Source organism: Alternaria ventricosa, assembly GCF_023758065.1.
Source record: "Alternaria ventricosa strain BMP 2768 chromosome Unknown scaffold_10, whole genome shotgun sequence".
NCBI lineage: Eukaryota > Fungi > Ascomycota > Dothideomycetes > Pleosporales > Pleosporaceae > Alternaria > Alternaria ventricosa.
Genome location: NW_026055690.1, coordinates 793,325 through 817,472, shown reverse-complemented (window position 1 = coordinate 817,472; position 24,148 = coordinate 793,325). Strand labels below are relative to the sequence as shown.

The following is a 24,148-nucleotide window of genomic DNA, read 5'->3' as shown; positions in this document are numbered from 1 at the left end:
GGAGCTTCCCCGACGGTCGTTCGCCTGGTATCGTCGGAGACCAACGCACAGACCCGGCTTTCGTCTGTAGTTTCTAGCCACTCCTTCAGTCTGTCAAGTCAGTACAGATGGGCTTGAGACTCGCAGCGATGCGCGTAAGCGCTGCCAACGTGAGCCCCTCAGCTGAGCTCACTAGGCAGCATAAGCCTAGCTCAATCATCGCAACTTCATAAGACAACACTTCACTTCGTTGTCAGATCCATCTTCAAACTTTCAGTCCCGCAAAACATCATGCGACTTATTGACGCTACCACACTTGAGCTGCGGCTCTTCATGGACGAGTCCAGGATACCGCCGTATGCCATTCTATCACACACGTGGGGCGAAGACGAAGTCACTCTGCAGCAGTTTACAGACAAGTCACTGCGGGACGATGCCACTTTGAAGAGCAGCCGCGGCTACTGGAAGATTCTGAAAGCCTGTCAGCAAGCCCTGAGCGATGGATTATCGCTAGTGTGGGTGGATACTTGCTGCATCGACAAGAAAGCTTCTGCTGAGCTGAGCGAAGCCATCAACAGCATGTTCCGGTGGTATGAAGAAGCGGCGGAGTGTTACGCCTATCTCGATGATATCAATGTGGGCTCCGAAGCCTGGACTGACAGCCTCATGTCCAATGACGATAAAGAACAGCTGGCCAGGTCGCGATGGTTCACTCGAGGATGGACCTTGCAAGAATTACTAGCTCCAAAGGAGATACGGTTCTACGGAACAGAATGGAGACATTTTGGCAGGAAGAGCTCGTTGTGTGTGGAACTGGGGCGTATCACTGGTATCAACACAGATGTGCTTTCAGGCAAAAGCGACATGAAAGATGAGAGTATCGCAAAGCGAATGAGTTGGATGGCCGGGCGCAACACGACACGAATAGAAGACATGGCATATTCCCTGATGGGCATCTTCGACGTCAACATGACGCAAATGTATGGTGAAGGGAAGAAGGCTTTTGTCCGGCTTCAGGAAGACATCATGAGGTTTTCCGCAGATCAAAGCCTATTCGCATGGGAAGAACCCCTTCCACACTCTCCTGGAACGCCCACCTCGGTATTTGCGAGTCACCCAAGGCAATTCGCCACTTCAAGCGGGATAATGAACCGCAGATTCGACGACGAATTCAGGCTGCCAGAGGACTATCTGTGTACGAACCGCGGCGTCAAGATCAAGCTCCGCATCCGAAAACCGACTGATCCCTGGGGCGGAGTAGCACGTAGCGAAGACGATTTCTTGGCCGTGCTCGATTGCTGCTACGGAGATCCGAAACTTGAGGACTGCTGGCCTGCCATCACAATCAGACCACTCAAAGGACCCAAAGGACAGTACATCCGTGTTGAAGGCCCAAAGATCGTCCCTGTTGTTTTCGGCGATGTCAGCGACGCCCAAAAGCAGATGGGCGTTATATCTGTTGGCGATATAGATGACGGAGAATGGGTTTATCTTCGGGCAAAGGTTCCTGGCTGGGCTGCCCGTTGAACTTCCAAGCAAGTTGCGAATTGCTGAATCTCAGATACGAGAAAGCTGTACTCAATATATAACGACAAAGATTACGTTCTAAGCGGCACATTTAGCTCGTCGATGACGATACCATTCAAACTAACTAAAAATGAATATGACCAACGCCCGGAAATGCCTCAACGCTCCATGGTATCTCTCGCTTCCCAAATGCCCCAAAATGAACTGACATTAACAACACAGACCCCAAACAATATCAACATCCCGAACGCCATGCTAATCATACAATCATGAACCCCAACCTCTTCCATGCTCACATGCGACTAACCTGCACCGGCACCCCCGGATGCATATTAAGCAAATACTGCGGACCAGGCATCGTCCCACCTCCATAATGCGTGCGACTCGTATTCCTCACATGCTGCTGCCTCTGTCCATCAGCACCGAACTCCCTACTATCATTCTGCTCCGCACTGTGCCCATACGGCATACCTTGCTCCTCCATTTTGCCCAGCATGACCATCTCATCGCTGTCTTCGCCCGACCCGCGGTTTTGTTGCCTCTCAGCGCGGGAGTATGCGGATCCACGTTTCCGAATGCAGGACTGGATGATGAAGATGAAGAGGAAGACGGCAATGGAAATGGCGGTGTAGATGAGGACGATTGGCCGGGTTTGGCCTGAGAGGTGGAGTCCCAGGCCGCCGGTTAGGATGAGAAGGACGAGGGAGGCTGAAGCGAGGGGCGTGTGGAGAGCTTTTTGGAGGCGCGGGAGGTATGGTTTCAGGGATGGGAGGACGCTGGTTAGGAGGAGGGGTAGGAGGGATATGAATGCGATGATTTGGTGTGGGGTGTTGTATGCTTTCGACTGGGTTCGCGTTAGTATGGGGGTATTGACGTGGGCAAAGGGTCACTTACGCGATTGTACTGCGCACTGGTAACTCCTCCCAACACGTAACTGACAAGCAGGAAGATCATGATGAGTACGCTGAAGACGACGTGTATCTTGATGTTCTTGAAGAAGGCCACGAGTAACACGTTGAGTGGCCAGAGTAGGAAGAGCGCTAGACATCCTATGACTGCGTGTGCGAGGTTCGCTCGGTCGTGGTCTCGGGTCATGTCGCCCACCATGCTTACACCGTTGAGTGCGTTGCTCTTTGCTGGCACGCCGCCTGGTCCGGTTGCTGTTACCATGTCCATGGTGAAGTGACCATAGCGGATGTGTCGTTTGAGGTTTGCAGAGGGTGAGTCGGATTGCATGTTCTGTCCATGGCCAAAAGCGTAAATCATCGGGTGTGCTGTCGCTTCGGTGTCAATGAAAGAGCGGCAGTTGCCACATCGCGCTCTCAAGATGAGCATGTCGTCGTCGACTCTGGTTCCTGGGAGGACGGTGATGGAGATGGAGGAGTTAAAGGTTGGCTCTGAGGCTTTGGACCCGATGCGTGTGGATATCGTTACGTCTGATACCTGTTAGCATGTGTCTTGCAATTCGACTTTATGTAAATGAGTGAACATACTATCACTCTTGTCGTTGGGGTACATGATGAACATCAGACTCCCTTCCATCTTCTCTCCAAACCCAACGCCAACCCATGAATACGCCGGGCTGGCATAGTAGATGAACACGTCATCTGAATCGTTCGCGATGTTGATAGAAAATTGTGTTTCTGTCCGATCAAGGTAGAAGGTCGATGCGGTAGTGACGTTCGTTGTTGTGTTTTGGCATGATATGAGCGCTGGGAACACTGCGCAATAAGTAAGCAACGTGCATGCAAAGACAAGCAATCGTATGTAGTTCGAACTACTAGAGATGACTTACAAGCCAGCAGCGCAAGTACCACACCCACCCTCTGCCATACGTATATCATAGCAAACATATCTCAGTACCAAATAACACCCAAAAGCGCGCGCAACAATCGACCGAGCTCTTTCAGTTTCAAGGCAAGCAAATGGAAAAGAACGGGAGAGAAAGAGCGAACAGCAAAGCAATACCCAATTAATGCCCCTCAAAGATAAAGTACCACAGCATAAACAAGCCCTAAACCCAACGCCTCCCACCATCGGGGACCTTATACTTTGCATACAAACCTACTCCTACACGCCAAACCCCATGCCTGCCAACACGCCGCACATGAAACAACCACAAACCCCGACCCCACCAACCGCTCGTCCAACCACTAGCCTTGCCGCAACGCCAGCTTAGGAATGTCTTATCTTGGAACAAAGTACACCTATGACGAGGGCAGCCACTCAGCAGCGCGACGGACGAGAGCTGGAAATTGAGCTCTCGTGTGGAGCGGGCGCTTAGGGGACGGACAGGGTTGAGAGCGTCTTCGCGGCGTCGTGTAACAGGCGTGGAAGCGCCCGTACAAGACAGGGGGGGACGTGCCAAGCGGGGTAAGCGGCGCCCGCGGGCGTCGTCTGTATTTTTAGCCTTGCAGCGCGCGAACGCTGTATATAGTACACTTCGGGGAGAGGGGAACGACGTAATTGGAAATATGTATATGATGTAACGTTGTATGCGATCGTATTAGTGAACGTGGTTTCGATGGAAAAAGGCACGGGCTTGAATGAACTTGTGGTCTGATCTTGGTGTCCACCCTTGCTTTTGCGGCATGCACACAGCCATCACTAAAAGCAGTCCGACGCCAGAAATCACTAGAATAGGTTTTATCGATAGTTCGCAAACAGATAGATCACAACGTCAACGCCAATAAAGCTCATGAATTTGATTGGTAACAGCAGAAAAAAGAGAATTATGTACCTCCCACCATCCGCCACTTTGATCGATTTCCACATCCGAAAAAGCATCAAAGAAAAACTGCAAAAACCTCCTCTTTCTTACTCGCTCCGGGTATGCTAGTCGTAATCGTCATAGTCATTAGTGCTACAGGCCGTGTCCTCGTTGCAGGTTGCAGAGATCTTGTGAGTCGTTCAGTGTCAGGTTGAGACTTTCTCCGACAAGCGTGCTGGAAGACCGTGAACGTTGCTCGGAGGTGGCGAGACATTTCTAAACACGCTGGCCTCATCGAAGGATTCGCCTGTCGAAACAAACGATGCAGATTGTCGCGGACTCAACAATGGTGTAAGACTTCTCTGAAGGGCTCCCGAATCTCCAACTCACAGGTCCGGCGTCAAGTGAAAGCTGTACGAGGGTCCTCGTCCATGTTCAGAATCTAACGGTATCGGCTGCGACGGCTGTCGAACGATACTTCGTGCTCGTAGAAACGGTCGTCATAGGCTGAGGCTGGGCGAGAGTCGTGGATAGACTTGCGCTCAATCTCGATTTCCCGAATGCGGCTCTTGCGCTTACGACGGATCTCGTCGGAGATCTCCACGAGGTGCAGAACGTCCTCCTGAATGAATGTCAGTATACCGCACCTTGTACAAGGTATCACAAACTTACGTATCGCAGGTATTCCATGACGTAGAAAAAGTCGTCGGTCTCCTCGCAAGAATAGCCACACGAATCGATGGCTTCGCGGAGCACCAGGTCCTTTGTGATTTCGGTCCACATGTCCTTCTTCTTTTGCTTCACCGATCCCTGGTTGTAAATGTCAGTGGTATGCTCATCATCGCCGCTGATGAACTTTGATCTGCGAACGCCGTTGTAGCGTTGCCAGGTGATCTCTTGGGCAGCACCACCGATGCCATCCATGCGCACACGACTGGTGCCGGGCGGCACGTCGATGATGGACCAGTCTTTGGTAACTCCATTCCAAGCTTCACCGGGGTAGGCTCGCTCAAGTGCTTTGCGGTTGTAAAACTCGGCTTCCAAATCAAAGTCCATATCGGGCATGGGGGCTGTGTGCAAACGCCCTGGGGGGCTAAACGACCGCTCGCGGTGACGTACCTGGTCGCGGTTGAAGTTGATATCAATATCGAGCTCCTCGAAGTTGCTCCTTCCACGTCCACGGCTGTGGCTCCTGGGGAACGGTTAGGCTGCGTGTAATGGTATGTGAAGTGAGTACTCACTCTCGTCGGTTGATCTCGATCTCGAGGGTCTCGTTTAGTGGAGGGGGAGGAGACGGCGGCGCCGGTGGGGGAGGCGGTGTTGGCGTGCGGGCCCTGACGACACCTGTACGACTGTTAGTACTGAACCTGGATTCTGTCAGCCACAATACTTACCATGGTCGATGTGTCGGTGGTGTGTGATGATCTCCTGGATGATCGGGGGACGGATCTCTGGCTCAGGAGCTGGCGCTGGGGGTGGAGGAGGCGGGGATGGGGAGGGCGAAGGAGTAGGTGCTCGCTCCTCTTTGCGGCGGATGATGATCTCGTCTCTTATGACTTCGCGGTTGTTCTGGGGAGGAGACTCGGCGCGTGGACGGCGGATGACAAACTCCTCGCGCTCTCTAGCGATCAGATCGCCGCGATTGCGGGATGGGGGAGGGAGACTCCGCTCGCGGTTTCTAATCGTCAAGGAGCTCCTCTCTCGGCTGGTATCTCTGCCATCGCGGCTGAACTCTCGGCGGTTTGCGCGAAGCTCGAAGTTACCGTCACGCTCCTGGAAGCGGATAGAGCCTCGTTCAGCCGAGACGTCCCTGCCGTGGCGGCTGACTTCGCTACGAGAGGCGTGGAAGTCGATGTCGTTTCCACCGCGGCCCCTGAAGCGCACATCGTCGTCGTCCACCTGACGCGGGGCGGGTCGGCTGACAGACCTCACAGGGGGGCCATCGCCACGGCGGAAGATGATGTCGTCGCGCTCTGGGGGGCCACGGGACTGCTCACGGCGTTTGATGGTAATATCCGTCTCGTCGATGTCGTCGTTGCGTCCGCGTCGCGTAGGGGCCTCGCTGTGACGGATGCTGATGTCGTCCCGCTCCATGCCCCGCATAGCAGAGGGCGGAGGCGGGGGACGGCTCCGGGTAGAGCGCACATCGTCGTCGAAGCCGCCGCGGCTGCTGCGGGGTCCTGCTCGCGAGAAGTTGTCTTCATCACGACTCCTCAGAACCATGGGGCCAGCAGTCGGGCGGTTGTAGTCCTCGCGGAAGAAGTCGGGGGCACTGCGCCTGGGGTCCGGGCCAGTGCCGCGTCGCAGCTCGAGGTCAAGTTCCTCATAGTTGCGATCGCTGCGGTTCCCGTTGCGGTAGAAGTCGCGCTCACGCTCCTCATAGAGCTCAGCGGTTGGGTAGCGTCGCGACGACATTGTGCGGCTAAGCGACAAGTGAGCGACAGGCTGGGGGGATAGTGGTGGGGTGACGTGCCGCTCTCACAGGAGACAGCGGATGGGCTGGAAGAAGGAACACGGGCAAGTTGGTACGGGAAGGGGAAGAGGGATGGTTATCAAGGTAAGCAGAAGAATGGACTTGTGCCGTGGCCTGACGTTATCGAGAAGGCTGGCCCAGTTGACTCCCCGGCGAGAGTAGTGGGGTTGGTAGCAGACCAAGGTCGGGCGCTGTCTCGCTCTTTTGCAATGACGTAACCTCCACGCTGCACTAAACCACCCACCCTGATCACCAGCATCCTTCCTGCCCAATGGCCGCCAATGCCGCTGCACCTCTGGCCCAGTTCGCAGCAGCAGAGCAGAAGCAGTCGCCTGCACGCCTACTGCCCGTCGCTGCGAGCGCATGGCTGCGAAAATTTAGACATCTGTCTTCTGTCATGTGTCACTCGGCACGTTCACAGCCATCGCTCCCACGAGGCGTTCTGGGGCTGCTTGTGTCAGTCTCACCAGAGCACCGCCCCAGGTGGAAACGCGCCGATTGACCCTGGGGCCTTCAACCAAATTCCAAGGTCGGAGTCAGGTACAGTTCGGGCGCCACATGGAGTCGCTACCTGACCGAACGACAGCCGCGCGAACTCTCTTACCACGGAACTTGGACCCATCGAGACAGCCTGATCGGCGCACTCGAGGTCCTGTCGTTGGTGAATCTCACCAGATCTTCGTGCCCAACAGCGTGCGACGGCGCGAGGCGACCCGCCTGTACCTCATGCTGATCTCGGCGTGAACTTCATCTCTTGGATATCCCTTCACGTTAAACTTCTCTCCCATAACGTGTCAGATTTTGATGAACTGCTGACTTGATTCTCGTGCGCTGCCCCCCGGCACAATCCCTCTCTCGCCCAGCATCCCATGCAAGATGACGTTGTTCGGGCAGACTACCTTGAACCGCAATTTCCCCAGGTAGCGATGGCATTCCAAGACACTCTGACCGTAACCAATAAGCAGAAATACTTTTGCGCGACTTACGAGGTCGTGGTCGGTGGCATGTTGCGAGATATGGCGAGAGCAAGCCCTGGACAGCCCTGCGAGTCGGACCATGTGGCATGTGAGCACGCCCTACGTCATTGCGAAGCTTCTTGAAGTAGTCCAGGCCTTCGTATACTCGTTGGTATCTTTCGATGTTCCTAACGCTCAGGATACAGATACATAGCCTTGGAAGTCGTAAAGACTTGGAGGCTGCACTAGACATCGCTGCACCTACACGCTGGTGCGGCAGGTGCGGCGCGACAGTTACGCTAAGATGCAGGTGCGAACTTCCACACAACCTGAGCTCGTCTGTCACCTTCTACCAGCACATCTCTACGAGTGTTTCTCTATGTGTTTTCTATTCCAGATTGCTCTCGGTATATGTTTCTCACATGCGGAGTTCCTCCTTATTTCTCTCATAATAGTGCAGCCGTAGAGTCCCTGCATCTCCATTTCCACCAAGTTTGCTACGACTCCCGTATATCCATTTCAATTAGATGTATTTGCTCACAAAACTCGCGATGTTTTCGACTTGCAATGATGGAGTTACCGCACTGTCCAGAGTCAAACATCAGCACGGCGTACTCCTGGCTTTTCTAGTTTAAAAGACCCGAACATGACCCTAAGGGTATTCAGTTATTTTCTTATCTACGAAACGCATTCCACAGTTCCGTAGTACTCTCCACAGTATATTTCGTATGTTGAAATCATTTTTTAAGAGCGCACTTCTGTGTACAGTCCAAGTTCGCAGCATGACTGTACAGCGCTGCTTTCCCGCTTATCGGCAGCATTACCTCTGAATCCACAGTTGCTTGTCCTCACTCATCTCGCAATTGCGCTTGCTTCGAGTTTTGTGTATTTTGGAGCGTTGCTTGATTGGGTGAGCGATTCGTTTGCCGTGGCTAGACCGCACCTTCCCCACGTTCACCAGTGACTGCATGTTTACATCTCATCGCGCGAGCTTCACGTCGCCGGCCACGACAGCAGAGCTCTCCTAGGCTGCGTCTTCAGCCATCGTCTATTACTTCATATCTCAGCACGTATTGCATCCACTCGTTGACGAACAATCACGATCAAACATGGCGCGAGGCCCTCGTGTCAGGTCAAAGCGAGCCAACCAATGGGCAACCGGCAGCACGGCTTCTCACAGAAATCCGCAAGCACCAAAAAACAACAATGCGTACGCAACTCTGGAAGCATTGGAATATGAAGGTAAGTCTTGTCTCGCATCCTGTTTCTCGGTAGTAACACCAGCTCCGCATACATCTTCCGGGGAGCTCTCAGCTTCGCTTCTAATAGAAACCCAAATGAACAACGCTAAAACCAAATTAGATCAAGAAATGAATGCCGACCTTACGGAGCGGTTCCGCGGCATGCCTTCCAGCTTTTCCGAGCCCAATTACATCCCCCACGATGATATTCCCAGGTCCGGACAGCCACGCCCCAACAACGATATACGGGAGTACTTCAAGCTAGCCAAGCTGCAAGTCGCTGGCGGGGCATGGCTAGACAAGCCCGAGATCCCTAGTCCCTCGGAAATATTACGCCCAGAATCGGATGTCAAGAACGGCAACGAGGCGCTCATCGAGGTTGACGAAACCATTCGCCCACACAAGCCAGAAGGTGCATACAAGGACGAAGAAGAATATCTGGGCACCAAGTACGAGCTACTCCGCGAGGACGCAGTCCGATCACTCCGCGAGATCATCAGCGAGGTTCGCGCAGATCCTTTCAAAGATGAGGCGGAATACAGCGACCAGAGTATTGGCATCTATGATCCCGTGTATATCACATCGCTTGTGTTTTCTCTGCGAGGGCTTGCAACGCGTGTTGCCTTCTCACTCAGCCGAGTCAAGAAGCACATTCGGTAAGCCATGGCATGCGTTCTATTGCTCGGCACTGACTGATAATTCCAGATGGGAGCAATCGAAGAGACTGATAACTGGCACCCTTGTTGCCTTGTCGCCTACCGATGATGCGTTTCAAACCCAATGCGTTCTGGCCGTAGTCGCGGCCCGCCCCATCTCTGCACTAGAGCAAAACCCGCCTGAGATCGATCTCTTCTTCGCGCGTCCGGAAGACCAAGAGATAGATCCAATGCGCAAGTGGATCATGGTGGAGTGTCGGAGCAGCTTTTTCGAAGCGAGCAGACACACTCTACTTGCTCTGCAGCACCTTATGAGAGAGCCGTTCCCGCTGTCGAAGTATTTGGTACATGTCCAACAGGAGGTTGAGCCTCCACGTTACATCAAGCATAACCCTTTCGTCAACCTAAGCTCCCTCGTAAGCATGGAGGAGAGCACAGCATACGAGAACATTAACGTATTGGAGGATTGGCCTACCACGTCCTCGCATACTCTCGACAATTCTCAGAGCAAGGCTTTGAAACGGATGTTGACAAGCGAGCTGGCTATTGTGCAAGGCCCCCCGGGAACAGGAAAGACATTCGTGTCTGTTGTGGCACTGCAGATAGCCCGCGACAACCTGCGAAAAGACGACTCCCCCATCGTTGTAACTGCACAGACAAACCACGCTCTCGACCAGCTGCTCAGACATACGTCACAGTTCGAGCCCAACTACATTCGTCTGGGAGGCAGAAGTAAGGACAAGGAGATCAAGAAGCGAACTCTGTATGAAGTCCGCCAGGGTCTACCCCAGCAGAAACAGCCAGGCAGTCAGAAGGTTCAAGCTACTATCGCACTGAAAAGGCTGACGGTTCAGTGCCAACAGTTACTGGCACCTTTGGAAGCTAACAAAGGCCCTCTCGACCATAAAGTCTTGGAGAGTATGGGGTTGATGACCAAGGAGCAGGCCGAATCGCTCGAAATGGACTCACAGTATACTATGGGGGGCTCATCGACCGATAGTCCGGGCATCTTGATGGAGCAATGGCTTGGAAGATGTCTGGCTCCGTACGATCGTCCGATTGGGCCAGACCAGTTCGACTGGGGATACGAAGAAGAAGACTTGGAAGTGGAACAGCTCAAGGAACTCGAAGCAGAAGCCGTGGCTCAGGACGACGACGAGATCGAAGCTCTCCGTGGAGAAGTGGTATTGCTGCGTGACAACCACAAAGGTACTGGGGCGTCGCTGAACAATGCCGATATTGCGAACATCTTACGGAAGACGGACGATCTGACGATGATTCCCGTTACCCAGCGCGGCACCATCTACAACTACTTCAAGCGGGAGGCCAAGAGAATGATTACCACTGAAACCCGCAAGATCGCTAAAGGCTACCAAGAAGCAGTGTTCCAACGTAAGGCAGGCATGTGGGAAGAAGACGTGCGTGTTCTTAGCAAAGCACGCATCATCGGCTGCACTACGACAGGTCTAGCAAAGTATCGCGCTCTACTTTGCGCTCTTCGACCACGCATCTGTATCGTCGAGGAAGCAGCCGAGACACTGGAGGCACCTGTCACTGCAGCTTGTTTTCCCAGCATGGAACACCTGATCTTGGTTGGTGATCATCAACAGCTGCGACCTCACACTCAAGTGCGTGCATTCGAAGACGAGCCATACTTCTTGAACTTGTCGTTGTTCGAGCGTCTAGTCTGGAACAACGTCGCTTTCGAGACACTTACCAGACAACGTCGTATGATTCCAGAGATCCGACGTCTCTTGTACCCCATCTACCAGGATACGCTCAAGGATCACAAGAGCGTGAAAGACCTCGATAATCGTCCCCCAGTCGAGGGCATGGGCGGCAATAACAGCTTCTTCTTCTGCCATGAGTGGCAAGAGTCCCGCGATGCCAACATGTCGGCCGTAAACGCAGCTGAGGCAAAGATGATCGTTCAGTTCTTCGATTACCTGGTCCTCAACGGTGTAGACGCCACCAAGATTACCATCTTGACCTTTTATAATGGCCAGCGCAAGCAGATCCTCCGAGACATAAGGGCCCATCCGAATCTGCGCATGTACCCCGGCATCCAGGTTGTCACGGTGGACAGTTACCAAGGCGAGGAAAACGACATCGTCCTGCTTTCTTTGGTGCGGTCAAATCACAAGCACTCCATTGGCTTCCTGAGCTCTGAGAATCGCGCTTGTGTCGCGCTTTCTCGAGCGAAGCGTGGCTTCTACATCTTCGGGAACGCAGAGCTTCTAGCCTGCGAGAGTGGGACGTGGGCTTCTGTGGTTGATATCATGTTCAAGAACAAGAAGTCCAAGCCAGCTACAGGTCAAGAGCGCCGCGTGGGTTATCAGTTTCCCCTGAAATGCCGCACCCACGGACGCAAAATATGGTGCGAAGTACCCGAAGATTTCGACCTCATCAAGGGCGGCTGCGACATCAAGTGCGAAGGCTCATTACCGTGTGGTCATCGCTGCCCGTACCCATGTCACCCCTTCGAGCACGACATGATCAACTGCACACAGAAGTGCTCCAAGCGTGTCGAGGCCTGTGGTCATCCTTGCGTCGCGGAGTGCTGCGATCCTTGCAAGTGCCACATGTGTGAGCGCCGCAGTGGAGGCGTCAAATCAACGCTGAAACCAGCAAACGGGGCGACGTCGTTTCGTGGAGCCCGGCCAAACACACGAAGCTTGATGCTCGAAGACACGCTGCCGCCGCCATCTAGACGTGCTGTGCGCCCCGATACACCCACTGCGCGCATGACGACTCCAGGGCTATCGGACTGCAGTACCGCACAATGGGATATATACGCTAATGGCGGTGGCGTCCAGGAAGATGACGCGCGAGCCTTTGCAAAGATGAAAGCAGAGGAGGCCGAATACCACGCCCGTAGGGCATCCACACCCCAGACTGGCATTTCTGCTTCAAACGGCAAGCTTATCGAGATGTCGCCAGTGAAAGCAGGACCTGTGTCCAGGAACACAAACTTACTCCTGGAACTTGACATTGAGCCGGAGTACAACCAAAAGACGAGCCGGGCGCATGCGAGTCCTGCAAGTCCCTCTTTCAATCTGCTCGATTGAACGACTCAAGGTAAAGAAGCTGTCACATGTACATTTCAAAATCTTTAGCTAACTTTTTGTTAGTATGTATCCTCATAGGTACCACACATGGGTGGAGAATTTTAGACGTTATGGCAGCATAGAACGAGGGCTTCTGTCTTGCTGTAGTACCTTCGCGCTAACAACTGGATGGGCCTCATGTCATGCCCGGGGTATATAGCTGAATGTGCAAATCGCTCCATGATATCCTCCATGCTTAGTCCTTCCTGTCCCCATCCATCTTGACTTCGAAGACCTCGCCTGCCAACTTTGCGACCTCACCATCCAGTCCAGCAAGCCCGGCCTTGATGCTCTCAACCGTCTGAGGCGTCAGGTTGCCATTGCGCGAATAGAAGTCTACGCCCGCAGGCGTAAACAGCGTCTTCGCGAAGTACGTGACAACCCAACCGTTGCCTGTGCCTTCCTCGTCACCATAGCCCAGCATTTCCCACTTGCTCGTTGCAATCACCAGCCATCCCTTGCCACGCCAGTTGTATCCGAGACTCGCTACACCCCCCTCTGCATCTGGGGTCGATGCTGTGTTCGGCACGTCGAACGGCTTATCCACGCCATGTACAGTCTTGATCTTCTCAGAGCCCAGAGATTGGTACGTGACGACGTCGTCGATTTGCGCAGGCTGCGTGTCAGGAATGGCCGTGTATGTGATGCGCACGTTGCGCGACTTCTTCCACATGGGCAGCGTGGAGTGGGTTACATTCCAAGACCCCGATAGCCATGACAAAGTAGGTGGTGCGAGCGAGGGGGACGGTTCGGTAGACGGCAGGGACGATGGGGCGCGGAGGGTTACCATGGTGAGGCGGTTGGTGATTGGCCGTGTTTGTGGAGGTGGACGCGTGGAATCTGGAGAGAATTTGTGGGTATCTCGAGGATGATGACGATTGACGAGTGTTGATGATGATGAACTGGCGGTCGATGAGGTTGGACGGACAACGGATTTTTTTTGACGTGGCTGGTTGGGCAGCGGTGTGGTGTGGTGTGATGTTGCGCGCGCAGAAGTCGCGATGGTGTTGCGATGCTCAGTCGCCAGGTAAGAGAGACGTCGAAGCTTCTATATGCTTCATATTTACTTTTGATTAGCTGTAGATCTCAATCCTACCTCTGCTCATCATCGCGTCTGCCATCATCATCATCAAGACTCGACAACGCGACAGGGCTAGCAGATCGACGCTACCGGGAGCCAGTGCAGCCGGATGCACGTGCCAAGCCACCAGCCGCAGCCCGCCACTCCAACAATAGATCGTCGTGTCCATGGAAAATCGGACAATCTGACATCACCATGCCGCGCGCGGACGCGTAACGCCCTTTCCCACGGCAGTCTTGGTCGTCTCTGGTCTCTGCCACTGCCATGTCCCGCCAGCAACGGACTTCCCAGAACCCGATGTCGCCAATTAATGCATCAAACCCATGTTTCGACTGCGTCGCGGCGGCTCTCGGTTGGCCCGGGGGTGACGAGGCCTGAAACTCTTGCACCAGTTTGTCCGCGTCGCTTCGTGGGCTGTGCAAGAGTACGAAGAGGCCGTTTGTGAAAATGCTCCGCGTGGCTCCACTCTTTGTGGCAGTTTGTGGCAGTTTGATGGTTGGTAGTGCGCCACTTTTTTTCTCTTGGGGCCCAGCTACCAGCTGTTTGCAAATGATTACTGTATACGGGTCTGGGTGGCTAGGCTGAGACGACTTCTGCGTAATGGTATAATAGCAGATGTGACCCCAGGGTCTGACGCTCCTGGAGTAATTCATTTTGCTTTTTACAACGGTTTTATACATTGAGCGATATCGTCATTTCACCTTCACCTTGTTTGGGAGTATCTGATTGACTGCTTGATCTTTTCCCTGCATACGACTTACGACTTCCGTTTGACGACGACAACGACCAACGGCTACTAAGCCTACCATACGAAGACAGGATCATCCTACATACAACTCACACAACATGTTCTCAAGAAGCATACTACTCCAAGCTGCGGCTCTCCTACCCATGCTCTACACACCCGCCTCTGCACAAAATGCATGCAACAACTCACCCGATCTATGCACGCGGCCATACAACAACATCACCTACCTAGGCGCCCACAACTCGCCCTTCCTCCGCAACAAAGAGACATCCTTCTCCACATCCGGAAACCACTACTACAACACAACAATACAACTCGACGCGGGCGTACGCCTCCTCACCGGCCAAGTCCACAAATCCAACGACAGTGGCAACGCAGCCTGGCACCTGTGCCACAGCAGCTGCGACCTCCTCGACGCCGGCACCCTCGAAAGCTGGCTCGGCGAAATAAAAACCTGGATGGACGCCAACACAAACGACGTCGTAACGCTCATTCTCGTAAACTCGGACAACGCCTCTCCCTCCGATCTCGGTGGCGTCTTCTCCTCCTCCGGTCTCGACAAGCTCGCCTACAGCCCGCCAGACCAAACCACCGTGCCGCAAACATGGCCTACGCTCGACACGCTCATCGGCAACAACACGCGCCTCATGTCCTTCGTCGCCAGCCTGGATGAGCCATCGGCGGAATTTCCATACCTTATGGACCAATTCACATACGTGTTCGAGAACGACTTTGAAAACATCTCCCCCTCGAACTACTCTTGCAACCCGTCCCGCCCCTCCGCCGTCGCAGGGAACCCGTCCACGGCTCTCGAATCCGGTCGCATGTTCCTGCAGAACCACTTCTTGTACGAGACGCAATTGTTTGGCATCCAGTCGCCCAACGAGACTTACGCGAATGTAACGAATGCCGAGACGGGCTTTGGTAGCTTGGGCGAGGCGGTGCAGGAGTGTACAACTGTGTATGGAAAGCCGGCGAGCTTTGTCATGGTAGATTTCTTCAACGTGGGACCGGCGATTGCGAGCGTGGATCGTGCGAATGGCGTTAGTGGTGCGCAGGGGAGGAAGCAATTGAGCACAGAGCCGCTGGTGCAGAGCACCGGTGCTGGTGTGAAGGAGAGTGGAAGTCTACTGGCTGTCGTCTTGGCGGTTGGTGTTGCTGTTCTGTTCGGAGCATGAAGTTGGGATTAGATGTACGGCATCTTGGATTACTTGCATGGCGACGGCGTTTCGGTCTTTGGATCCTGAGCTTTGGCTCGGATATGGGTTATACTGGGTGGCATGGATTTGACTTCGTTTTGGGACAGAACGATTGACGGCGCTCATCACACTTTGCTACGTCTGGATATGTAGTTTAAATAGAGATAGATATGATCTTACGATTGAATACGATTCATCAACCTAGTAACACAATCGCTCCTCCTCATTCCCGTTCCTCAATTATGTATCGTTGACTATTCTTGGAAAGGCGTAAACTTCTCCAATACATTCTCAGCAGCTTTCAAATCTTCCATCAATACTCGCCTATGCGCCTCACTCCTGACACGAATTTCACACTCAAACTTCTGCGGCCGGATGTTGAAGCCCTCTGTATACGCAAAAGTATCATACTGGACCCCTTCCTTTGGCTGGATATCAAATGCCCACAGAATCTTCGCCAGCGCAATGTACAAACTGTTCTCCGCGAGGTTGGCGCCAGGACAGATGCGCCTTCCCCAGCCAAACGAAGAGTGTCCTGATTTCGCCGGATGGGGTTTGCCCGTAAGAGGTGTGGGAGCCTTGGAGCGTTCTGCGAGCGCTTCATCGAGGAAGCGCGTGGGGTCGAAGTGGTGCGGGTTGGGATAGTACTCCTCGTTTAGGTTGATGGCCCACGAATTTCCTAGAACGGTGGTGCCGGAAGGGATGTAGTAGCCTTCATAACGATCGTCTTCTGTGGATGCATGGGGTGTGCCACCTAGGACTGCGACGGGGCGCCAGCGCAGAACTTCCTTGACGAGAGCGCGAATGTATGGGAGGCTCGCTTCGTCTTCGAATGTGGGGCTGCGGTCCGCGCCAATGACAGTGTCCAGCTCTCGGTGAGCGGCATGTAAGCTCTCAGGATGGGTGACCAATGCCAGGAAGGCGGTGCATAGAGTCGATGCCGTAGTATCAGATCCAGCGCCAAAGAGAGATGCTGGAATGTAGGAGAAGTTGCGATCCGACAGCGGAATGTGCTCTTTCTCTCGTAGTTCTAGAAGAAGCTTGCACAGCGAATCTGGGATATCGTCACCCTGGACTTTTGCTCTCGCTAGATCCGAGCGTACAACATCCACCAGAGCCATGTTCGCAGCTGCTTCCTCGCGACCACGTGCTTTTATGTCGGCCTTCCAAGGTGCCAGCGCATCGGGAACATGTTTGAGGATAGGGAATGACTCGGCGAGGTACTTTCCGGGTACGTTTAGCGACGCCGCGACATGCATGAACTTGAAGCGCTGGTGGATGACATTGGCGTTGAGCGAGTCGATGCGATGTCCGTATGCGACACAGAATACGATACTGGAAGTGAAGCGCTCGAGGAGCTTCTCCCAGTTCGCAGGGCTTTCGAGCAGTTGGTAGCACAATCGTGATGCCTCTGCGGTCTGAACCGGCTTGTATAGCCTCAAAGCCTTGGGAGTCATGGCCTGATGTAGCAACTTCCTTCGAACACTCCACTCTTTACCATATGGCTGTACTAGTATACTAGCATTATCCCACAGTATCTCACCCATGACTACCATACGTGGTCGCGACGAGTACTTTGTGCTCCGCTTCTCCATCAGCTCGACAGCGATGTTCGGGTCGGATATGACGACTGTAGGCTTGCGGCCAATCCATATCGTAAAGATGGGACCGTATATCTTGGACCATCTCTGGAACTCGATCCAGGGCTTCGACTTGGGTAGCTGGAGCTTATTGCCGAGGAATGGGAGAGGCGTGGGGCCTGGGGGCATTCGGAGCCATACCCAGACATCGTGAAGGAGCGTTGCGAGGGGTACTGCGAGGACTAGTGAAAGCCATAGGTAGGGCGGCAGGTGAAGGAGGGAATCTAGTGCCATGTCAACTAAGTCGCACAAGTGAATAGACGCTGCTACTCTCGAGGGTTGGCGAGCATGTATTCGATGATATGTACTTACAACACCGGAGTTAGGCGATCGTACAGACTCCAACGTGACGCTCGGCAGTTGGTTTCGCTCGCTATTGTTGCTCCGCGATGCGCGGCGGGAAGAGGATGCGGGGCGCCATTCGGTCGTCCACCGTGTCAACCGGGCGCCACCACTACCCTGTCCCCTCCACTCATATGCCATTGCGCGAATGGACATAAGGCCTCCTCGGAAATATGTCGAAATGGCTAGAGAGCCATGGTGGCTGTTGTGGGAGACAGCAATGACGCCGACTTCGAGCTCGGGGTAATTTACCCGCGTTAGCGTGTCGTGGAGAATCCCGCCCTACTTTGGAGAAGACAGACACATCTGTATCCGCCATCCTGCTGCACTCGCATTCACTTGAGTTAAACCAAATTACGTTGACGAGGAGCTGAACTAACAGTGTGACTCCTTTCTATTCTAAACTTGTTTTAGGCGAAGAGGTGTTGCTTGCGAACAGTGCCACGCATTTGCTATCAGTGGTCGCATTCACAAGGAGGTCTGCTGTAACCCTCCAAGTATATCAGACATATATTTTCTATTCCCTATTCATCGTCTCTCACTAAATCAATTGACTCCTATACCTGGATCAAGAATTAGTCCTTCTTATTGCCATCGGATATACATTGACAACTCAACTATGGAGAAGCTCCCAAACGAACTGCTCATCAAGGTTGCGTCTGATCTAGATCGCGAGAGTCTACGCTCGCTAGCATTGGTCTCTAAAAAGATGGAGCCCGTCGCTCGAGATCTACTCTGGCGCGCCGTCCGTGTCCCCGATCGGACCTTACCTAATGAACCCAGCGGCATTGCAGCTTTAGCACACATTCTGGTCCAAAATCCAAGTCTAGGAAAGCTTGTACGCAGTCTTGAACTACATCCAGAAGATCGTATGGTTACTGTCGAGCCATCGCTGATGTCTCCTCAAGGGCCTTTCATGCCTCACTCTTCACTGGGGCAAGTCAACGAATGCGCCCTGGTTGGGTTCATCCTAGAGCAGACGTCTGAGCTGGAGGTGTTGAAGCTTGAGGTATTGGCTGAGAAGCAATCGTACCGTCACGAATACGATTACGAACGCTATACGGATGCAATCAGCCCATTTGAGATGATCTTTGGGCCTCAAAGCTCATCTTACCCGGAGGGACTGGCGAAGCTCAAAGAACTGCACTTCAACGCCCAAGCTTTTGAGTGGTCTTGGTGTGAGTTACCATCGCTCAAGGTTCTGCACATAGGTCGCGGGTGCCGCCTTCTGGAAGACACTAAAGTCCCAGACAACCTTACTTCCTCAATTGATACACTCATATGGGACATGTGTACTTCTCAATTCGAATCTGAAGATCCAGAGAAGACCGACGATTTCCTTTCGCGCTTCTCGTCTCTCAGAGAGTTGGAAATCATGCTCTCTAACGTGATAGTGAAGCAAGCCGACCGAGATAGCCCACATGAACACAGAGCGGTGGTCAAAGACAACCAGTGGATGTACGACGATCCCCTGGACAAACCACTTTATCATTTCGTCACGGAGCAGCTTTCGAGTCTAACGGATACACTAGAGAGCTTGGCCTTGCGCATATCAGAAAAGGGCTGTGAGGATCGATGGTACGTTGGACAACTCGATCATGCAGATTACAGCAGCTTTACTAAGCTACGTCGTCTCGAACTGCCCCACTGGCTACTAACAGGTCCCTCCGAAGAGCGACCAATGGCAGAGGTAGGCGATATACTGCCTAGCACTTTAGAAGAACTGATCATCACTCGCCTCGACGAGGGGGAAGACAGCATCTGGAACATAACGGATGGTATTATTCTCGCACGCCGTCACCACGGTGGTTTCCCCGAACTGCGAAAGGTTACGCTGGACGAAGTTGGCAAACCAATTGTTTATGCCTGGGCCGGAGGCCCCATTAGCCGTCTGCAAGAGCTCAGTATCGAGGTGGACGCTTGGGTGCTGGATTGGTCGTCAGATGCCTTCTGGGAGTCACTATCGTCTTCAGAATGGCACCGCTACAAAGTGTGGTTGAGCTCAGAGCCGCGCCACTTACATTTGCCCCCAGGCCGAGAACCGGGCTTATCGTCATTTGATTGAGCCTTTTGGACGCGGCGGGCACGAGGGCTGGCAACAATGCGTGTCGCATTTGCAAGGTTCGCTGCATCCACACTATTGTAATCTAGTAGTCTCTAAGATAGCGTATGCTACTAGAAACATGAAAACTTGTATGAGAATTCTATAGAATGCGGAGTTTTTGCGACCCCCAGTGCGGGTCATCGTGATCATGGGAGCTCTAATCATGTGGAAGACGTAGGATTGCTTGTCAGTGCAATCAACCTAAGTGAACTTCATCTGTGTGACTTGTATAAATGGATTTCGCAGAGCGATGTGAAGATCTGAGGAATGATTACAGCTTATGAGCAGCAGCGTTCTCTACCCCGTGTGTCAGGAGGCTTTGAACTCGAGACTGTCTTGAACTATGTCAGCAACAACCATGGCTATGCCGGGAGACCCGTGCCCAAGGTGCATCAATTCCCCGAACGACAAGCTTCCACCAGTGCAAGCGAATTTGAGTGGCTCCCGCTGTCAAAGTGACCTTATCTGTAACCAGCGAGCATAGGCGAGCGTCAGCCCATACGCGTGGATATGATCGCCGAGGTGTCATACTGAGAGCTAGCCACCCGAACTCCGTGCCTAACGAAGCCCAAACAACGGGTCGCGCTTCTGGAGAGCATCCTGGTAGCGCATCTGTGCTAATAGTGTAGTGTTACCGACATTGCATACCGGGTTCGGCGCATAGTTCCTGCATATGAGTGGCTCGGAAGACTGATACAATGCTTCATTGGCGAGAACTGGGTCCGTGGCTGAGCCAGATACCGGGAATCTTGTACGACAGTGACTTCGAGTAGCGACCACGCGCAACTCACATGGCTGTCTTTGACTTTGACAGTCGTGATACCGGATCGGCTCGTAAAACGCCATCGAGGCACCAGTGCAGCGGGTCGTATGAGCACAAGCTGACTGTGACTGCTAGATGGTGCTCCGAGTAGTTGTCATCGGTTCTGGGTTGTATTCATCAAAAGGGCTTCCGCGATCATGATGCGGACTCTCCGAAGTCGTAGCTTACCCAAAACGGTCGCGTAGTGGCAGTCGCCACACCAGAGATGGCTGGCCGGTATATGCAAGGGCGTTAGGCGCATACCGAGCCGATCACATGTCATGGGCTGGAGCTAGACAGAATCCTTCACCGCCACTAGATATGCTCTTACTTTATGGTTGACGTGCCATTGGAACGTGTACGGGTGTGTGTGAGGTGTCGTGCGTGGTTACGCAGTGCAGGGATTGCACATCGGCTTCAGGCATCAAGAGCCAAGTGTGGCCTGCAGTCAGGCGTGGTCTTCGCGTCCATGGCCAATTGCTGGTGAAAGGGCCTGTCGGTCGTGCTGCTCGCAAGGATGACGCACCGACCCAACGAGGGGCAAGAGCAGGCGGGGCTACTGCTAGGACCCGAATATTCCTCCACGACCTTCCATGGCCGTGACCATGACATTTTTCCAGGAAATGCCGTCCTCCCATTGCGCTGCATGTCGGCGCGCGCAATCTTCCTCCTACAGTTGCGTGCAAACAATCCCCGCCACTGGTGTCATGCAATGTCTGATCCTCCGCATCCCGTTCCAGATTGCATGCTCAAAGGCGCTGGCAGCTGTCGAGCCAACGCATCAACTTGACAACACTTAGCATGGCCGTCCGGCAGACTACCCATGCATGTACATAGCTCCACCGGCGCTGCTTTTACACGGCGTTGGCGTCTGCGTCTGCTGCGCTTACTCTGCCTTGCTGCCTTTAGCAACGCACTGATGCCGGCCATCGACGGTACTGCTTCCACAGACGCGACCTTTCGCCATTGCACGCCAATTCGCTCCGCTGAACCTTCTATGCTGATACGAGCTGGCCCTTTTGTCCACTAGTCTCTTGTCCTGGCCAATTGGCACATTTAGCATCCAGTATTGCTCCGAGGCATCGTGGATCGGCTGCCGTCCACGGCCAAGGACATTCATCCAGCCCAGTCTAAATGACGCTCATCAAGCCGGCTCTAGCGGAAACAGACCTCAGTGGACGTAAGACTATGCACCTTTATCACCACAAGGGCGGGGTCGCGAGCTTGAGCCGGCATGAAGGGGTCAGAGCATTGCCCCGTTGACCAGCATGCTCCTAGTACGTCTCTGGCTGAAGGGTATAAAAAGAGGCCCTTTCACAGGCCCTACGAGCTTCTCTCTTGCTTCCGTATTCACTCACCTCTTTAGAGATATCACTAGATTGCACTACATTCAAGCCCTGTCCTGAGCCACATCCAGTGCCTCCTCAATCACTCAAGCTATCATACCACTTGAACCTCGCGCCGAAACACTACCCATCCTTTTCTCGACACCCATCAGAGATCTAAACGCTTTCCAAAATGGCTGCCACCCACTCGTTCTACCAATTGCCCCAATCCTCTTACCCGATCAACATGCCACAGAAGCCAGGCTTCTACTACCCGCCCCAACACCATGGCTACGGACGTGGAGCAGCATCACCACCTGAAGCTCCATCCAGCGTCACGACATCCGGCGTACCTTCTTACGAGCCGTCGGCAACTTCCAGCAACTACGCCGGTAGCGCAAGCGACTACGATTCGAGCAGTGGCTCTGCGAGCGTAGATCTTCTCGATTACATGGGCAGCCGTGTAAACGGCTCATTCGACCCAATGCCACTAGACCGCAGCTTAGCAAAGCAAGCACAAACGTAAGTTTAAAAACCATCCCACCACGCGATCGTTCGCGCGAATTCGATTGCGTTGGCGGAACTGACACGACGTGCAGATCTGGCGAGTTGAACGCCAAGCATCGCGAGCTTCTCGAACTGCAACAACTTGCTCAGCGCCGACTAGCTGGCGCACGCATCAGCTTTGCAGACGGTATGAAAGCCGCGAAAGACGTGCAGAGAGATTTGCAATACACACAGAAACGCGTCGAGTGAGTTAACAGCGACTCTATACTTGAACAGCATGACTGACAAATTGGCAGCTCCCTCAACGAGCGTGCGGCACGAAAGTATCCTGAGCAGTTCCGCACCGCCCAAGGCCGATACCCAGCCCCTCTTGACTACTAGTTCTTTGCGCTTCTTACAATATTCGCCTTACGGCCTGTGGATGATACAAACATACAACCTTTCGGATTTCCTCAAAACACGGGCGGCATACGTTCACTTTACGATTCTACGGATACCATCGACTTCATTATTTCTTTTATAACTCGGGACGTCTCCGAATTGCTTATGGTAGACGTCAAAACGCGAACTGTCGTTCACGATCCACTCTCGGCAGACGGCCTCGCTGCTTTAGCGACCCACACGCCGGCTTTTCTTTTCCCAAAAATATACCGCGGACCGGCCCGCTGTTCGATGCAAGCGCTCAGCGAATGGCAGCTGTCAATCGACTCAAGGCACTCGGATAGTGCGGCGCTGGCGTGGTCCATGCCAACGGTCGACGGGCCAGAGGCGAGCTGCGAGCTGGAAAGCTGGTACGCTTGCTCATTCGTCGAACATGTGAGACTGGAAGGTGGGGCTTCAACGGCGGCTATGAAGTGTTGAGCAAGGCTGCGTATTCTGTTTTCGTCTCCTTGGTTTGGGAAACGGACTGCTTTTGGACCGGCGTCATGATTCTATCATATCATGTGACGGACGGACGGACGGGTAGTCAGTCACGGGGGTCTCTTTGAGATAGCCTCTTAATCCTTTTTCACGTGTTGTTGTAACGATCCACCCCGAAGTGGAGTGACCCACCGGCACGCATATAAAATGCACTTGTTGAATTAGGTTCAGCGTGAGAACTATTCAGAAACCGTGACTGTGAATCTGCTCGAGTGTACCGTTCCAGCGGACATGTAAGATGCACTCGTAAACCTATTGACCGTACACGTGCCCGATGCACATTCCAACACCGTAGCAGTGACCTCAAACCTAGCCAGTTGCCAGCCATCCCTTAACCGAACCGTAGTAGACCCTTCCCAACACCCCAACCGATCTCAGCTAAGCCCATCCCGCTACACAAAACAACACCGGTTTAGAGTTTCAGATCCCGCCCCACCACCGTCTATCTAAGACCAGTATCCCAACCCAACAAACGCAAGCCACCATATGTCGTGCAATCCTGCCCCACTCCGCCATACCCCACCCTATGACCGTTCATCCAACGTCTTGGTCTCGGCCTCGCCAACTCGGAAGCAGGGCGGCCCAAGTGCGACTCGGGAAGGGGAAAGCACGGCGGCGACCTCCGAAACCACGGACTTGTAGTTTGGACTTACTGGGATACGGGATACGACATGAGGATGCTGTGTCTTCCGGGGGGTGTGTGTGTTGAGATCAGGGTGTACGGGGTGTCAGATGTATGTGAGGTTATTGGAATGGAGTCTGACAGTGACAGGTTTTCTGCAGATGAGGGGGATGTTGTGTAATGAGGACGGTTCCGAACGAGAAGTGAA

At 53.5% G+C, this 24,148-nt stretch overlaps 9 protein-coding genes across 9 annotated transcripts; 5 read left to right on the top strand and 4 right to left on the bottom strand.

The window, feature by feature from the left end:
* Positions 1-270: 270 nt before the first annotated feature.
* Positions 271-1,506, top strand: J4E93_006354 (uncharacterized protein; the record flags this gene model as incomplete). The annotated part of the gene is made up of 1 exon (XM_049344269.1): positions 271-1,506. One exon carries the CDS (start codon positions 271-273, stop codon positions 1,504-1,506), a length of 1,236 nt encoding a protein of 411 aa, XP_049198704.1.
* A 332-nt stretch (positions 1,507-1,838) lies between these two features.
* Positions 1,839-3,024, bottom strand: J4E93_006353 (uncharacterized protein; the record flags this gene model as incomplete). Its single annotated transcript, XM_049344268.1, has 4 exons — positions 1,839-1,915; positions 1,978-2,350; positions 2,401-2,942; positions 3,000-3,024. 4 exons carry the CDS (start codon positions 3,022-3,024, stop codon positions 1,839-1,841), a joined length of 1,017 nt encoding a protein of 338 aa, XP_049198703.1.
* Positions 3,025-4,658: 1,634 nt separating this feature from the next.
* On the bottom strand, positions 4,659-6,631 carry J4E93_006352 (uncharacterized protein; the record flags this gene model as incomplete). Its single annotated transcript, XM_049344267.1, has 4 exons — positions 4,659-4,838; positions 4,889-5,408; positions 5,458-5,560; positions 5,611-6,631. 4 exons carry the CDS (start codon positions 6,629-6,631, stop codon positions 4,659-4,661), a joined length of 1,824 nt encoding a protein of 607 aa, XP_049198702.1.
* Positions 6,632-8,982: 2,351 nt separating this feature from the next.
* J4E93_006351 (uncharacterized protein) lies at positions 8,983-12,610 on the top strand (the record flags this gene model as incomplete). Its single annotated transcript, XM_049344266.1, has 2 exons — positions 8,983-9,542; positions 9,592-12,610. The coding sequence occupies 2 exons, from the start codon at positions 8,983-8,985 to the stop codon at positions 12,608-12,610; spliced, it is 3,579 nt and encodes a 1,192-aa protein (XP_049198701.1).
* A 235-nt stretch (positions 12,611-12,845) lies between these two features.
* J4E93_006350 (uncharacterized protein) lies at positions 12,846-13,439 on the bottom strand (the record flags this gene model as incomplete). Its single annotated transcript, XM_049344265.1, has 1 exon — positions 12,846-13,439. The coding sequence occupies one exon, from the start codon at positions 13,437-13,439 to the stop codon at positions 12,846-12,848; it is 594 nt and encodes a 197-aa protein (XP_049198700.1).
* A 1,137-nt stretch (positions 13,440-14,576) lies between these two features.
* On the top strand, positions 14,577-15,656 carry J4E93_006349 (uncharacterized protein; the record flags this gene model as incomplete). Its single annotated transcript, XM_049344264.1, has 1 exon — positions 14,577-15,656. One exon carries the CDS (start codon positions 14,577-14,579, stop codon positions 15,654-15,656), a length of 1,080 nt encoding a protein of 359 aa, XP_049198699.1.
* A 275-nt stretch (positions 15,657-15,931) lies between these two features.
* J4E93_006348 (uncharacterized protein) lies at positions 15,932-17,551 on the bottom strand (the record flags this gene model as incomplete). Its single annotated transcript, XM_049344263.1, has 1 exon — positions 15,932-17,551. The coding sequence occupies one exon, from the start codon at positions 17,549-17,551 to the stop codon at positions 15,932-15,934; it is 1,620 nt and encodes a 539-aa protein (XP_049198698.1).
* Positions 17,552-18,278: 727 nt separating this feature from the next.
* J4E93_006347 (uncharacterized protein) lies at positions 18,279-19,724 on the top strand (the record flags this gene model as incomplete). Its single annotated transcript, XM_049344262.1, has 1 exon — positions 18,279-19,724. The coding sequence occupies one exon, from the start codon at positions 18,279-18,281 to the stop codon at positions 19,722-19,724; it is 1,446 nt and encodes a 481-aa protein (XP_049198697.1).
* A 2,359-nt stretch (positions 19,725-22,083) lies between these two features.
* Positions 22,084-22,778, top strand: J4E93_006346 (uncharacterized protein; the record flags this gene model as incomplete). The annotated part of the gene is made up of 3 exons (XM_049344261.1): positions 22,084-22,412; positions 22,490-22,642; positions 22,694-22,778. 3 exons carry the CDS (start codon positions 22,084-22,086, stop codon positions 22,776-22,778), a joined length of 567 nt encoding a protein of 188 aa, XP_049198696.1.
* Positions 22,779-24,148: the final 1,370 nt, after the last annotated feature.